This window comes from Trachurus japonicus, chromosome 10 (assembly GCF_045865225.1).
Source record: "Trachurus japonicus isolate A0001 chromosome 10, Traja_1.0".
Taxonomy (NCBI): Eukaryota; Metazoa; Chordata; class Actinopteri; order Carangiformes; family Carangidae; genus Trachurus; species Trachurus japonicus.
Window position 1 is genome coordinate 1434944 of NC_140916.1, and position 14743 is coordinate 1449686.

The 14743-nt window shown below is 42.8% G+C and overlaps 1 protein-coding gene across 2 annotated transcripts in view; it reads left to right on the forward strand.

The window, feature by feature from the left end:
* Positions 1-449: 449 nt before the first annotated feature.
* mgat4b (alpha-1,3-mannosyl-glycoprotein 4-beta-N-acetylglucosaminyltransferase B) overlaps positions 450-14743 on the forward strand; it is a 132197-nt gene continuing 117903 nt past the window's right edge. For both annotated transcript variants that reach the window (XR_015036854.1, XM_085788961.1), the window contains exon 1: positions 450-782. Coding sequence is in view for 1 of the 2 variants with exons in the window: in XM_085788961.1 (XP_085645087.1) it covers positions 686-782 (97 nt within the window). In the remaining variant the exon portion in view is untranslated. The remainder of the gene's footprint in view (positions 783-14743) is intronic.

The window sequence follows — 14743 nt, forward strand, 5'->3', positions numbered from 1 at the left end:
ATTTTACATATTTATTATTTCTACATTTACATCTACTAATGTTTTTGTTTTGGGTGGTTTATTCAAATGAGGGGGGCGTGGCTATCTCAGAGTGTCAAACCAAAACTATGCGTATTATGCATTATTTGACTCATTTATATAATAATTACACTTATTTATATCCTTATACTTTGAGCTATATTTATTATTGTTGGTTTTAACATAATATTGATTGATATAATATTAAAATCGATTATTAATACCTGTGATCAGATGTTGCCTCTTATAATGACGATTATCATCATAATAACATTTTTATTCTAGTGTTCCTCACGCTTTTTCTCCCTTTCCCCTCTTTCCCTGTGTCTCTTTCTCTACCTGTTTCTGTCTCCTCCCCCCTCCTCTCTCTCTCTCTCTCTCTTTCCCTCTCTCTCCCCTCTCCCTCTCTCTTTCTCTTTTTCTCTCAGTCTCGCTGCTGCTGCTCAGACGGCAACAGCTCCGCCCGCCTCTCTCCGTCTCCTCTCACCGCCTGTGTCTGTCTACCTGTCTCTCTCTGCCTCTCATTCTCTTCTCTACCTACCTGCCTCCTCTCTCTCTCCCCCCACCCTCCATCCATCCCTCTCTTTCTCTCTCTCTCTCCTTCCTTCCTTCCTTCCTCCCCCCCACTCCCCCCTCTCGGTGCGGACATGCTCCCGGGGCTCCGGAGATGAGGCTCCGAAATGTCTCCTTCCTGACGGTCTTGTTGTTCGGGCTGTGCGGGCTGGTCTCCCTGTCCTGGTACACCGCCTTCAGCAGCTCCAGAGGTAAGACTGTGCGTGTGTAATGCGTGCGTGTAATGCGTGTGTGTGTGTGTGTGTAATAATGCGTGTGCGTGGAGGCTCCACACTCCGTCCGGGGTGAAGCGTCAGTTTTGTTGCAGCTCCGCTTTGTGTTTTGGATAGCCTATTGCAGAAAAAGAGAAAGAGAGACAGAGGGAGAGACGGTGTTGATGTGTGGCTGCAGGCTTCTTCAGATGGTGTTGGAGGTGAAAGGGGGGGGCGCTTGGTTTGTGATGCACCACATGCCTGCTGAGAGGAGTGAGTAAGGAGTAAGAGGAGGTGTAGAGAGGGGGAGGAGGTGTAGAGAGGAGGCTTGATTTGATTCTGTTGCAGGAAAAACACACATGATGCTGCTGCTGCTGCTGCTGCTGCTGCTGCTGCTGGTGATGATGTGATTGTGAGGGGAAGCTCCAGTCCAGAGCTGAGGTAATCTAGGGAGCGCTTGGTTTGTGGTGCACCACATCCCAACTCAGAGAGGAGGAGGAGGAAAGGAGCAAAAAAAAACCCCAAGATGCTTGTGTTGTGTGCATGACTCTACCGTATTGAAGGGGAGCGCTTGCTTTGTCATGCATGACTCTTATCTCCAGTTGAGCTGAGAGAGAGAGAGAGAGAGATAGAGGGGGCAAAGGGTTGGCTTGATTTTTGTTGCAGGAAGATTAAGAAAAGGGGAAATGATGCTGGTGGTGAATGTGAAAGGAAACCTCCAGCTCATGAAGTAGTAGCCTAATGAAGGGAGTGCTTGATTTGTGACACAGCACGTCCCATATAAAAGGAGGAGTGGGGTTTAGAAATTGCAAGGAAACAAGAAGAGAGGGTTTGATTTTTGTTTGTGGGAACCTCCAGCATCTCGAGGTATTGAAGGAAGCGCTTGGTTCATGAGCCACCACAGCCAAGGAGAGATTGCAGAGTAGAGAAGGGTAGTTTGATTTTGACACCATTGGAAGGTGTAGTTAGCTTCAGGGTTTGAGGGGAGCGCTTGGTTTGTGGGGTGGTGGAGCAGGTTGGGGATGATGATTCTGTTGCAAGATGCATTTAAATGTCAGGAGGATGAGGTAACGAAGGGGGCGCTTGATTTGTCATGCATGACTCTTATCTCCAGTTGAGCTGAGAGAGATAGAGGGGGCAAAGGGTTGGCTTGATTTTTGTTGCAGGAAGATTAAGAAAAGGGGAAATGATGCTGGTGGTGAATGTGAAAGGAAACCTCCAGTTCATGAAGTAGTAGCCTAATGAAGGGAGTGCTTGATTTGTGACACAGCACGTCCCATATAAAAGGAGGAGTGGGGTTTAGAAATTGCAAGGAAAACAAGAGAGGGTTTGATTTTTGTTTGTGGGAACTTGTGGGTATTGAAGGAAGCGCTTGGTTCATGAGCCACCACAGCCAAGGAGAGAGAGTCTACATTGCAGCGTGGAGAAGGGTTGCTTGATTTTGACACCACTGGATGGAGGATAATTGCTCCTGTGTATGTGGAGTTAAGCTTCAGGGTTTGAGGGGAGCGCTTAGTTTGTGATCTAGACGGGGGGGGTGTGATTCTGTTGCAAGATGCATTTAAATGTCAGGAGGATGAGGTGACGAAGGGAGCGCTTGATTCATAATGCATCACAAACAGCAGGATGGGTTGGTTTGAAATCGGCTTTAAACGAAGAACGTGTTGTTGAGTAAATTAAACGCTCCCTTCTACATGTGGAGAGAAACTCTGGTGTAGAGTGGCTCAAGGGAGCGCTTGTTTTATGATGCCCCACATGCCAGGTAAAGGGGGCATGGTGTAAAGGGAAAGAACAGGAAGAAGGGTTGGTTTGATTTTGTTTTATCGTGGACATTAAACATGATGAGCGAGTGAAGGAGCGCTTGTTTTGTTTTGTGACGCCTAACCTGATTGCAGAAGATGAAATGATGAAGTTTGGACTCAAATCAAAAGGAGGAGGAGCGCTTGGTTCGTGATGCCAAACGATGGGGTGGTGTGGATGGATGGGAGTGTGTGGAGATTAGCGTGCATCATGCAGAGATAAAAAAAAAAAAAAAGGGAGCGCTTGGTTTGCAATGTGGTGGCACAGTTGGCATTGGGGGTGGGGACGTGAGGGATTTTTGGATTTTGTGTGCAATTTGTGAAGCGCTTCATTTATAGTTCCCTAGCAGCAGGCCCTTGGGGGGGGAGGAGACAGTGTTACAGTGTGAGAACTGACAGTCCTTAACTGCCCCAGGAGTGAGGGAGCGCTTGATTTAACGTCCAGTATGCAGCCTGCAGGCCTGTGTTTACGTGTTTTGCTTGAAGCTGTGATGTGGGAACAACATGTGGCTGTTTACACACAGAGGGGTGGAGATAGTTCAGCTGTCAGCTGCAGCCTCAGGTCCACGGGAGCGCTTGGTTTGGGACACCTTTACAGCCCAGGAGGAGGACGGTGGAGGTAGTGGGGACGGGTTGAAGTGTGTTTTTTGTTGAGCTGCTTGTTGTTCTGAATAATTTTCCGCTTCAGAAACACTCAGCCGAGAGGGGAGCGCTTGGTTTATGATTCATCACGCAGCAGGGAGACGTTTGCAGCTGTTGTGGAACAGGTGATGTCTGTGGTTACAGACGGAGACAACGCTCTGTCTGTCTGTGTGTGTGTGTGTGTGTGTGTGTGTGTGTGTGTCCGTGTGTCTGCAGCCGGCAGGTGGAGAGAACAGGCGGCTCCTGAAGGAAAGGGTGTGCTTGGTTTGTGATGCATCTACTGTACTTTCCAGCAAGGCGGGTGGGGGCTGAGTTCTGGTTTTGCATTACAGTTTTTCTCAATTGCTAAAACACTAAACTCTGTTGTCTGAACCAAATTCTCAGTTGTCTGAACCCACTGATTGAACCAGTCACTTCTTTTGGCAAAACCATCAGCACTTTTCACCTGTTTAGACACAACTTACCAACACCTTTTCATTGTGATGCAGCTGTGTTGCATAATGCTGAGCACAGGTGGCAAAAGTCAAACACAACTAAAGCACGGGTGTCACCGGTTGAACACAACAACTCAAAATTCATCACACTTGTGTCCAATGTTGTGAGGGCACATATACTGTAGCTAGTTCAGGATGAAGTCCTGTGGCCTGATCCAGTACAGAGAAATTACGCTGTGGCTGAGTTGTGCACTTCTCATTTCTATATTTTTGTACTTTATTTTTACGTAGGCTTACTGCATACAAGTGCTAAATGCACAAGATTTCTGTTTGTTTTTGTACTGTACAAGTGCTACGTGTAAAATGCACAGGATTTCTGTTTTTTGTACTTTTTTATGTACAAGTGCTAAATGCACAGGTTTTTTGTTTTGCAACATGCATTTAGCCTACAGTGAACAATAAACATTTATTTCTAATAAACTGGGACTACAGATGGAAATTAGCCGTAGTGGCTAAATCTGGTACAACCATCTCTTCTCTGTTCTTGATTAATGGTATTGTACACTGTCCCGTAATAATAAACTAAACTAAACTAAACTAAACTCTACAGCTTCATGTGCTGAACGTTGTGTTTTCTATTTTTCTATGTAGTGTTTAGTGACTGCTCAGTAGTGTTTTTAATTTTGATTGACTCGGGGCACGATTTGACAACATAGTTCAGTTTTGGGCGCAGATTGAACTGTTTTGAGGTGAAAGTTTGGTTTTGCAAGAAGAGTCTGAGGTTTTGTGAATGTAGCTTGAAAATTGGGGTTTGTGTTCACAGTTTAGAGAAAATGAGAGAAGCTTTCGAGAAATGTGTCTTAGCAATCTTAGAAAAACTGTAAAATTCAACCATAAAAATTCGAAGGTCTAGAGGCTCTTGGGAGCACTTGGATTGAAACACGGTGCACAACAGGAGGGAGGAGTCAAGCGTTTGTTTGAAAACACCTACACAGGAACTCCTCACAAGTGTGACGGTGCGTTCGAGTACGGTCTGATAATTTGGAGAAACTTCCTTCTCTGTTTGACGGTTCGGTTGGTTTATGAATGAAGGTGTGTAGCTGCTCACTGTGTCTGTTTACAGCCTCAAACACACACACACACACAAACACACACACATGCTTCACAATTTCACCTCAGTTACATCTCTTACTTCACAATTTCCTTCGTGTTTCTCTCTCTTTCATCACTTCCTCAAAACATTTCACCGACTCCGCGGCGGCTGCACCTGGCTGGCTGAGTCGGTGAGGAGTCGGTTCATCAAACGTCAGCGACTGTAACGAGTGACACACGTTTACCTGAGGAGACGTCTCTCTCTTTTCTCTCTCTCTCTCGTGAGCCGTCAGCGTCAGGGAGAAGAAGACATGAGGTTGAGACGGGGGGATGAGAGGGATTTTGTGTTTTTATTGACGTCAAAGCTGCAGGTGCAAAAACTTACACAATCTACAGGATCACAGTCATGCAACATGTGGTGTTGTTGTTGCTGCTGTTGTACAGTAGGTGTGATTTAATGAATGAATGAATGAATGAATGAATTTATTTTGAAAGAACATGTCTAAAATGAAAAAAAAAATATATATATATAGGCTAAGCATCATCAAATCATAATATGCACAAGTTTGGAAAAGGAGTAGGATATATAGAAGTATAGCTGAACAGCTTTTGTTTATTGTTTTACCATCGTCACCGTGATACGAGTGTGTGCACGTGCCACGTGAGTTAAAGCAGAAGTAAGCGGAATATTTGTGTTAATATAAGTCTTAAATAGTTATATCTTCCGACAGCAATCACTTACATAGAGTGTTTGGTCTGAAACACGGGTCTGTCAGTCACTCTGCTCTGCTCTGAGCCGAGGAGAAAACATTCCTTGTATCCTACAATCTTTATCCAATGAGGAGAGAGAACGGCATGAAGGGGCAGTCCTCTCTGTGTGTGCAGCCAAGGGACGCCGTGAATGTGGTGACGTCGGGACGAGGACTGTTATGGTGCGTTCAAGGCAGCCCGTATACTCGTGTTTTTCCGACCTGTGAACTCGTACCAGTTCGATCTGGTACGAGTTCACAGGTCAGAAGTTACGAGTGGCCGTTATAGTGACTTTCACAGGTAAAACAGGTCGGAGAAACACGAGTGGGTTGCCTGGAACGCTACAAAGTCGTAAGTTGTGACTTGAAGCTGTAATTTACGGTTTCAAAAGCCTGCCTGGAACGCAGCATTAGCTAAAACGACCGGATCGCTTACTTCTGCTTTAATATACTGTAAGTCTTAAATAGTTCTATCTTCCGACGGCAATCACGTACATAGAGTGTTTGGTCTGAAACACGGGTCTGTCAGTCACTCTGCTCTGCTCTGAGCCGAGGAGAAAACATTCCTTGTATCCTACAACCTTTATCCAATGAGGAGAGAGAACGGCATAAAGGGGCGGTCCTCTCTGTGTGTGCAGCCAAGGGATGCGCCTGAATCTGGTGACGTAGGGACGAGGGCAGGGACTGCTAACTCCATCGGCTGACAAGAAGAAGTTAGCCAAAACGACCGGATCGCTTACTTCTGCTTTAACTTCAGTCACTGGTGCATGAGACAAAACGAGCGACTGATGAGGAAGAGAAGTTGAAGTCTGATGTACAATGATCCAGTCTGATTTATTGGTTAGGAATCAAGGAAACATGTTTAAATGTTTCTGTGTTGGCGACAAATAAGTGAGGCCACTGCACGGTTCAACCCTTTCCGTTTTACAACCGTGGTGTCTTTAATATTTGTATATACGTAACTATTTATTCTACTATTTGATTATTCTTTTGATTATCTGCTTTTACTGCCGACTATCGTGACACCTGAATTTTAAAAAGTATCGTTATCGTTATCATTATACTGTTTTCAGGTCATCTCTCCATCACACAATAGCTGTGTTTGAAATCGCCCCGTCACTGATATAGTGCACTCAGGGCTTCAGATTAACTTGTTTTTCACCAGGAGCACAGTGGCAAGCAGAAGATTTAGGGTTGCACGCCGTAAATCGACTTGAAAAGCAAATATTCACATTTCCTTTTCAATCATGATCATCACACACATTGACCTGACACCTGTAGTGAGAGATTTCAGTTTCTCTGAGTCGCCACTTCCACATTTCACCAGGGTTAAAAATGTAAAAAACAAGCAAATTTACTGGTTGCACATGCACAAGAAGATGGAAATAATACCAGCACCGTGCACGCTCACGATGGGGACACACAACAGGAGTTCATTGACAAAACCAAACTTCCACACCGTTGATATTTCAACAATTTATCGACCAGGAAACAAAACAACCACCACAACGATGCAGAATCACATCCTCTCTTTCCGTCATTCCCTATGTGGTGCACTATGAGTGGATGAGTCAGTGGACCCTCTTCAGATTTGGACCCAAACGTCCAACTAGATTTTAGGTGCTTAAAGGTCAAAGGTCAAAGGTGAGGATTTGTATGTGGCCCATATATTAAAATGGACGTCTAGAAAATGAGGCCTTTTAAACCTGAATTCATTCATCAAAGCGCGGCTCCTTTTCCTTTGGTTGCAAAAAGAAAGAAAAGTCCAGTTGAAAATGAAAATAACTCTACTTCTCACTTCTGTTATTACTTCACCAAATGTTTTCGTAGTTAGTTCTCAGTCTTATTCACTGGTTTGAAGTCTTCTTCACTTCAACGTGTTGTTTATCTTTCAAGTTCTGGTTCCATTTAAAAGAAAATGAGATGATGAACCAGAGTTAGTTTTAAGGGTGTGGCTGGCTGCTGCTAGACCAACACCATGACACTTTAAAGGGATATCTCAACATTTTGGCAAATTCTCCTATTGCCATAATCCCTATAGTTCTAGGAGTAGGTTCATTACCTTTATTATTTTAACCTTTATTTAACCAGGTTTGTCCCATTGAGATCCAAGATCTCTTCTGCAAGAGAGACCTGGCCAAGAAGGGCAGCACATAAAGTTTCAACACATTAATCATAGATATAAAAACAAAAAACGAATAGAATACAAATAACAACTGAATTTACAAGTTTAGTCAAAAAATAAAACATTTGCACTCCTGAAGCCTGGATGTAATGCAATTTATTATGGACTTGAAGACTTTGGAGTTGTTTTAGAGGCAAATGTGATTTCAAAAGCGCAAGTAGTTCTGAGTATTTGCTTCATGTGTCATGTGTGTAATGTTACATAATGATACATATAGCATGGTGAACAGCTGTGAACTTCTTCTTTTTTGTGTTTAATTTTGAGGTGGAGCTGTGTGTCGTTATCTAGGGCCACAGTTGTAGTTTGACCTTCCTGTTTTTGACGGTCAGGTGATGATCTGCCTCTTACTTCTCCACAGCTCCACCCTCTCTTCCAGTGTCTGTTGAATTAAAACACCAAAAAGAAACCTGCACTCAAAATATCATATGACAACACGGCGGTTTTGTCCTGGTGAACACAGAACAGAAAAGATAAAAATGTGAAATTTGGTTATAAAACAAAATTTGTTGTATGTGAACTCCTCTGTGTGTGTGTGTGTGTGTGTGTGTGTGTCCTGTTAATGGATGGATACATGATGACTGACTGTGGTGTTGAGCTGCAGATCCGTCCGTTTCCTGTGTGAAGAGCTCTGTTCAGCCGAGCACACACACAGGAAGTGTGTGTGTGTGTGTGTGTGTGTGTGTGTGTGTGTGTGTGTGTGTGTGTGTGTGTGTGTGGTGTGGTGTGAGGCCGGTCTGAGTCCGTTCTGCAGGTTCAGACTCGTCTGTCCCTCCTTGACATCTGTTTACTGCAGCTGCAGCTTCAGCGCCCAGTTCTCCCACCGGAGACCTGACACCTGAACTCACCGGGAGACGAAACTTTAACTTCATGTTTCTCTGTCGTCTTCGCAGTTAAAGGAAACTAGTGTGTGTGTGTGTGTGTGTGTGTGTGTGTGTGTGTGTGTGTGTGTGTGTGATCTTAAAATGAACCTTTCACAATAAGAGTCACCATTCAGTATGTTTACAAAAAACTAATTATTGCCTTAATCCGACTATAACTGGACAACTGAGTGCATGTAAACGCGTTAGTCCGACTAATCTCGGAGTTCTCCAACTCTGATTAAAACACCCAGATATAATGCGATTGGAATTCGACTTTCTCCGTCATGTATACGCCTTAATCAGAGTTTAACTGGACAACGCATGTGCGCATGCTCCACACCCCCCGGAACAAAAACATCCAAGAAAGCCGGTCGCAGAAGCTGTTGTTGTAGTGTTACAGGCCGCGTTCTTGTCTCGGCCTCTTGAAATCACCGTGACTACGAGGGATAGCGTGCATCTTATCTGCACAATAAGTAACGCACACATTACGTACGAGATGAACAGAGCTGTACGATTAACCATCTCGCTGTTGTTAGAAAATGCCGGTCTGCAGCCCGGCTAACGGGTACATCGCCACCTGGTGTTGAGGAGGAGGACACGCTCCCGTCAGTTATTCGATTTTCTCAGTTGCATGTAAACTGGGACAAGGACAGAAGTCCGATTAGACGCCAAAATCAGATTTTTGAGCATAGCTGGATTAAGTTGTGCATGTAAACGTACTGAGTGAGTGAGTAGCTACTACACAGACATACAGAAGAGTAATGGAGACTGTAAGAGTACGGACTAGACCAGAGTACTACAGACATCTACATGTTTTATTGACAGTTTGAAGCCAAAACTTCAACTAGTAGTAGTAGTAGTAGTAGTAGTAGTAGTAGTAGTAGTATGTTTATTTCGGTCTCATAAAAACAAATACAATAGACAAATATAATATAAAGGTATAAATACAAAACAAAACAAATCAGAACAAAAACACAACAAGCAAATCAATTTACTTTGACCGAAAAGGTGTAGGCTGAAGCATCAGCTTATTTTGCCTACCCTTCTTAAATTAACATTTTCCGTTCACTCAATTTTAAACAATTTTTACAGAGCAACAACAAAAAGAAAAAGAAAAACCCTGCATATTCTACATACAGCAGTTTATAAGCACACTGGTATTTATAAGTCAGTTTTATATTTATTAATAATATTATTTTTAAATAACTTTTTGAATCTATTAAGTGTGTTGCACAGTTTGATTTCTAATTCTAGATTATTCCATCGATTGACTCCTGTAATTGATATACATCTTTGTTTCACATTTGTTCGTACTTTTGCTTTTGTATACACATGAGTCCCTCTTAGTTCATATCTACTGGTTCGGGTCTGAAACATCCTCTGGACACCATCTGGAAGCAGATTATTATTTACTTTATACATAATTTGAGCAGTTTTATCGTCCACAAGATCATTAAACTTCAAGATCTGTAGGTTTATGAAAAATGTGTTTGTTGAATCTCGATAATCGGCCCTGTTGATTATCCTTATTGCTCTTTTTTTGTAATATGAAAATTGGTTATGTAATTGTTTTATACGCATGCCCCCAGACCTCTATGCAATAAGTAATGTATGGCTCAACAACACGTGTGCGTGTCGGTGTGTGTGCGTGTGTGTGTGTGTACGTGTGTGTGTGTGTGTGTGTGCAGCACTCAGGGTAAATGAGTCCGTGGCGCTGCCCTCCCCTCCGCTCCGACAGACGGTGTGTGTTGTGTTGTGTTGTTGAGTTATTCGTTCCTCTGAGACACTGAGGTGATGTCGTGTGAACAGAGCTGAGGTCAGAGGTCACCGCCTCTAAATGCTGCCCTCTGATTGGCCGAAAGTGAACCTGTGTGTGTGTGTGAAACTTTTTCATTTTTAAATCCTCGTAACACTTCAACACACACACACAGACACACACACACAGATTGAGTTACCACACACCAACAGCAGCACGTGGCTCATAGCGATCAGATGACGTACGGCCTCTCTGAGCCTGGAAGTGAACATGCGTGGCCTTGTCATGTTGGCACTCACACGCACACACACACACACACACACACACACACACACACATGCAAACGGACACACACACACACACACACATCCTGCTGCTTGCCATTGTTTAACTGTCATAACCTTGGCTTTGATTTCCTCTGTGCCGTTTTTTACTTCTGTAACTGATCAATGCAGCCTGTTCTGTTTAAGCTGGTTTAAGTAGAGCAGCGTGTGTGTGTGTGTGTGTGTGTGTGTGTGTGTGTGTGTGTGTGTGTGTGTGTGTGTGTACATGTGTGTGTGTCGGCAACATTAAACATTAATGACACTGATTTAGTTTCGTGTTAAACCACGTGTCTGTCAGCTGAGTAGAAACAGCTTCGTCCACTCTCAGGGTTTTATTAACGACGACGAGCAACGAAAAAAAAAAAAAACCCTTAAATACAGATTTACCTTAAAGTCTGAGTTAAAGTTCCCTTAAGATATAAATAAACACCCTTAAATCCTCTCCTTACTGTAATGTTTGCCATTTAACAAAGAAAGAAGACAGAGAGAGGTGGGGAGAGAGAAAGAAATGAGGGAGAGAGAGAGGAAGAAGAGAAAAAGGGAGAGAGAAAGGAGAGAGAGAGAGAGGTGGGAAGAGAGAAAGAAAGAGAGCGAAAGAAAGAAAGGTGGGAAGAGAGAAAGAAAGGGCGAAAGAAAGAAAGGTGGGAAGAGAGAAAGAAAGAAGACAGAGAGAAAGGTGGGAAGAGAGAAAGAAAGAAGGGAGAAAGAGAGGAAGAAAGAAAGAAGACAGAGAGACAGAAAGAGAGCGAAAGAAAGAAAGAAGGGAGATAGAGAGGAAGAAAGAAAGAAGACAGAGAGGTGGGAAGAGAGGAAGAAAGGGAGCGAAAGAAAGAAAGGTGGGAAGAGAGAAAGAAAGAAGACAGAGAGAGGTGGGAAGAGAGAAAGAAAGAAAGAAAGAAAGAAGACAGAGAGAGGTGGGAAGAAAGAAAGAAAGAAAGAAAGAAAGAAAGAAAGAAAGAAAGAAAGAAAGAAGACAAAGAGAGGTGGAAAGAAAGAAAGAAAGAAAGAAAGAAAGGTGGGAAGAGAGGAAGAAAGAAAGAAAGAAGACAAAGAGAGGTGGAAAGAAAGAAAGAAAGAAAGAAAGAAAGGTGGGAAGAGAGGAAAGAAAGAAGACAGAGAGAGGTTGAGAAAGAAAGAAAGATGTAAAGATGTATGTTAATGTTTTTACACTTGGTTTTTTTTTTTAATAGATATGTGAATAAATAATGAATGAATGTTTGTCCTTAACAAAGTGAATCCCTTTAAAGAGACTCAGTGAAACAACTAAGGGGGAATTCAACCTTAAGTGTAAATCTTTAAAGGGATAGTTCACCCTAGAATGATATTTCGCTCATTATCTACTCACCCTCATGTGGACTAAGGGCTGGAAGAAGTTTCAGAGTCCTCCGTCCCTTCTCTGAGTTACAGGGGGTCTCGGCGTAGCAGTGCATGTCCATATAACGGTTGCAAAGGGACACCAGAGCTCTTCGCTCTCGCGTGATTCGCAGTAACCGCACTGACGCCGGCGCAAATCACGCGAGATTTGGACGGACCAGGAAGAGGAGCTTCGAGAAGCTTCCGCTACAAACAAGCTTAAAATATAGACTTATTTAATTTTTTTCGGGACAATTACGCAATTTGGGGCTTCAGCACAAGACGGACATTACATACGAGCATCATGGAGGTATTTGGATGTTTTTTTGTGTGTGTTTTTTTACGAAGAGCTCTGGTGTCCCTTTGCAACCGTTATATGGACATGCACTGCTACGCCAAGACCCCCTGTAACTCAGAGAAGCCACGGAGGACTCTGAAACTTCTCCCAGCCCTTAGTCAACATGAGGGTGAGTAGATAATGAGCGAAATATCATTCTAGGGTGAACTATCCCTTTAATGTGTTTCGTTATGTGACATCATCACCCGAGACTGTGATGTCACCACGAACAGTTGGATCAGTTTTCATGATAAACTCGTCATTTCCTGTCGCTGCCCCTTCACATTAAAAGCACCTGAACTGAAGAAGAAGTAAAGGAGAACAAGAAGAAGAGGGAGGAGCGAGGGAGTGTCTCATCTCTGACAAAGATGGAGAGGAGTATTGATGAGAGTATTGATCTCCTCCTCCTCCTCCTCCTCCTTTCCTTTGTTCTTTATGTTCTGTATTTATTTATTTATTTTATAAGATCACGGCGACTCCTCCTCCTCCTTCTCCTCTTCATCTCTCTTTTTGTTTTGTCCTCCTATAACCTAAATTTCTCTCCATCTCTTCACCTCCTTCATATCGTCTTTACCTCCTCATTCCTTCCTTTTTTCTTTTCTTTCGTCTTTCTCTTTTGTCTTCCTCAAATATTCCTCTCTCATTCCTCTTTTCTGTTTCCTCCTTTATCTTTCTTTCTTTTTTTTCTTTTCTTTCTGTTCATGTGTGAGGATGTGTGACAGTTTGACCATAATGAGGGAAACTGAGCCTGCGTGTGTGTGTGTGTGTGTGTGTGTGTGTGTGTGTGTGTGTGTGTGTGTGTGTGTGTGTGTGTGTGTGTGTGTGTGTGTGTGTGTGTGTGTGTGTGTGTGTGTGTGTGTGTGTGTGTGTGTGTTAATCCCTGCAGCTGTCGCCTTTTGATCGACGTCGTGGAAAATTTAAATCGGGTGAAATGAAAACTGAATAATTAGTGAAACAGATTAATCAGAGAACAGAAGCAGGTGAACCGATAAAAAAACAAAACAACAATAACAAAAGGATCAATATGAATCTCTTTCTTCCTCTTCTTCATCGTCATCCGTCACGTCTCAGTTCTTCACAACAACACTGAACGTTTCCCAAACTTTTCCAAACATCCTGTTTTTTTTTTTTTCATTTTTGAACCACGGTACAAATTAAAAGCCTCTGATCCAAACACAGGATTAATCCGCCGCTGAAAATAGTCCCCAACAAATCCACTATTTATACTGTGTCGTTAAAACTTCACAGCGAGCAGCTGTTTTTAGGTCTAAATCACTGAGACTTTTTAAAAATTAAACCTCATGTGTCACGTGAGCGAAGTCGTGCGTTCAGATTTCCAGTAGGAACTAATGAGCTCGGAGCCGCAGACGGAGGAGGACGGAGTTCAGAGACGGACCGATGGATTTGATCCTAACTTTTGTTAATTACCAATAAAAACAAAAAAATATAGATATAAAACAAAACCAGAGTGATCCTTTAAAATGAAAACAAGCAGCAGACTAAAATTGATGCAGGCAAAGGGAATGCGATAACGCTAACCCATGGGGGGCAATTCTTTCACACTTTTTCCTCGTTGTGAAGATTTCTTTACAAAAAAAACAAAACAGTCGGAGATATTTTGGACATTACCACTGCACTGCTCCACCGTTTATCTTTGTAAAGAAATCATCACAACAAGGAAAAAGTGTTTGTTTCTGTGGCGGGGAGAGCAGGCGCTCTGCGATCGGATAGTAATGTCTTTCCAGGATGTTTCAGAGTTCGGCTGTCTGAGGTGAGTGGCTACATGCAAAAACACAAAGTTTATACTGTTTATACTGTTTCTACTGTACACTATATGAGTTCAGTGGTGTCTCTAAGGATTCCAGTCATGTACCAGAGATATTTGATTGTTGTTTGAGTGTTTGTTGTGGTGGTTTTGAGTGTTTGTTGTGGTTAAAAGAATTGCCCCCATGGGTTAGTGTTGTCGCTATCCCTAGCACTGGGTATCCATGATGTAACTCCGGTTTGCCTGCATCAATTTTAGTCTTTTAGTTTTTTGCTCCCTCAACACTGGGTGACCATCAGGAAAACGATTTAGGGGTCAAAAATGACCGGAATTCTCCTTTAACTGCAAATTCGCTGACTCATCTTACTCCTTATTGATCACGGACTAATTAATAAATGGATTAATTCAGCTCAATCTGATTGTTTTATGAATGATATGTCATAGGCTATATAATGCACCGTCTTGGCCCCGCCCACTTTTGTACACACTAAGTTAAAAAATAACCCAATTTTAACCCAATTGCTGGTTCAAATAAGGACAAACCCCCTTTTTTGGATTATTTTAACCCAACAGGTTGGGTTATTCTTTTTGACCCAACTTTTGGGTTGAATATTCAATCCAAATGTTGGGTTGTGCTAACTACAACATTGGGTTATTTTTACACCC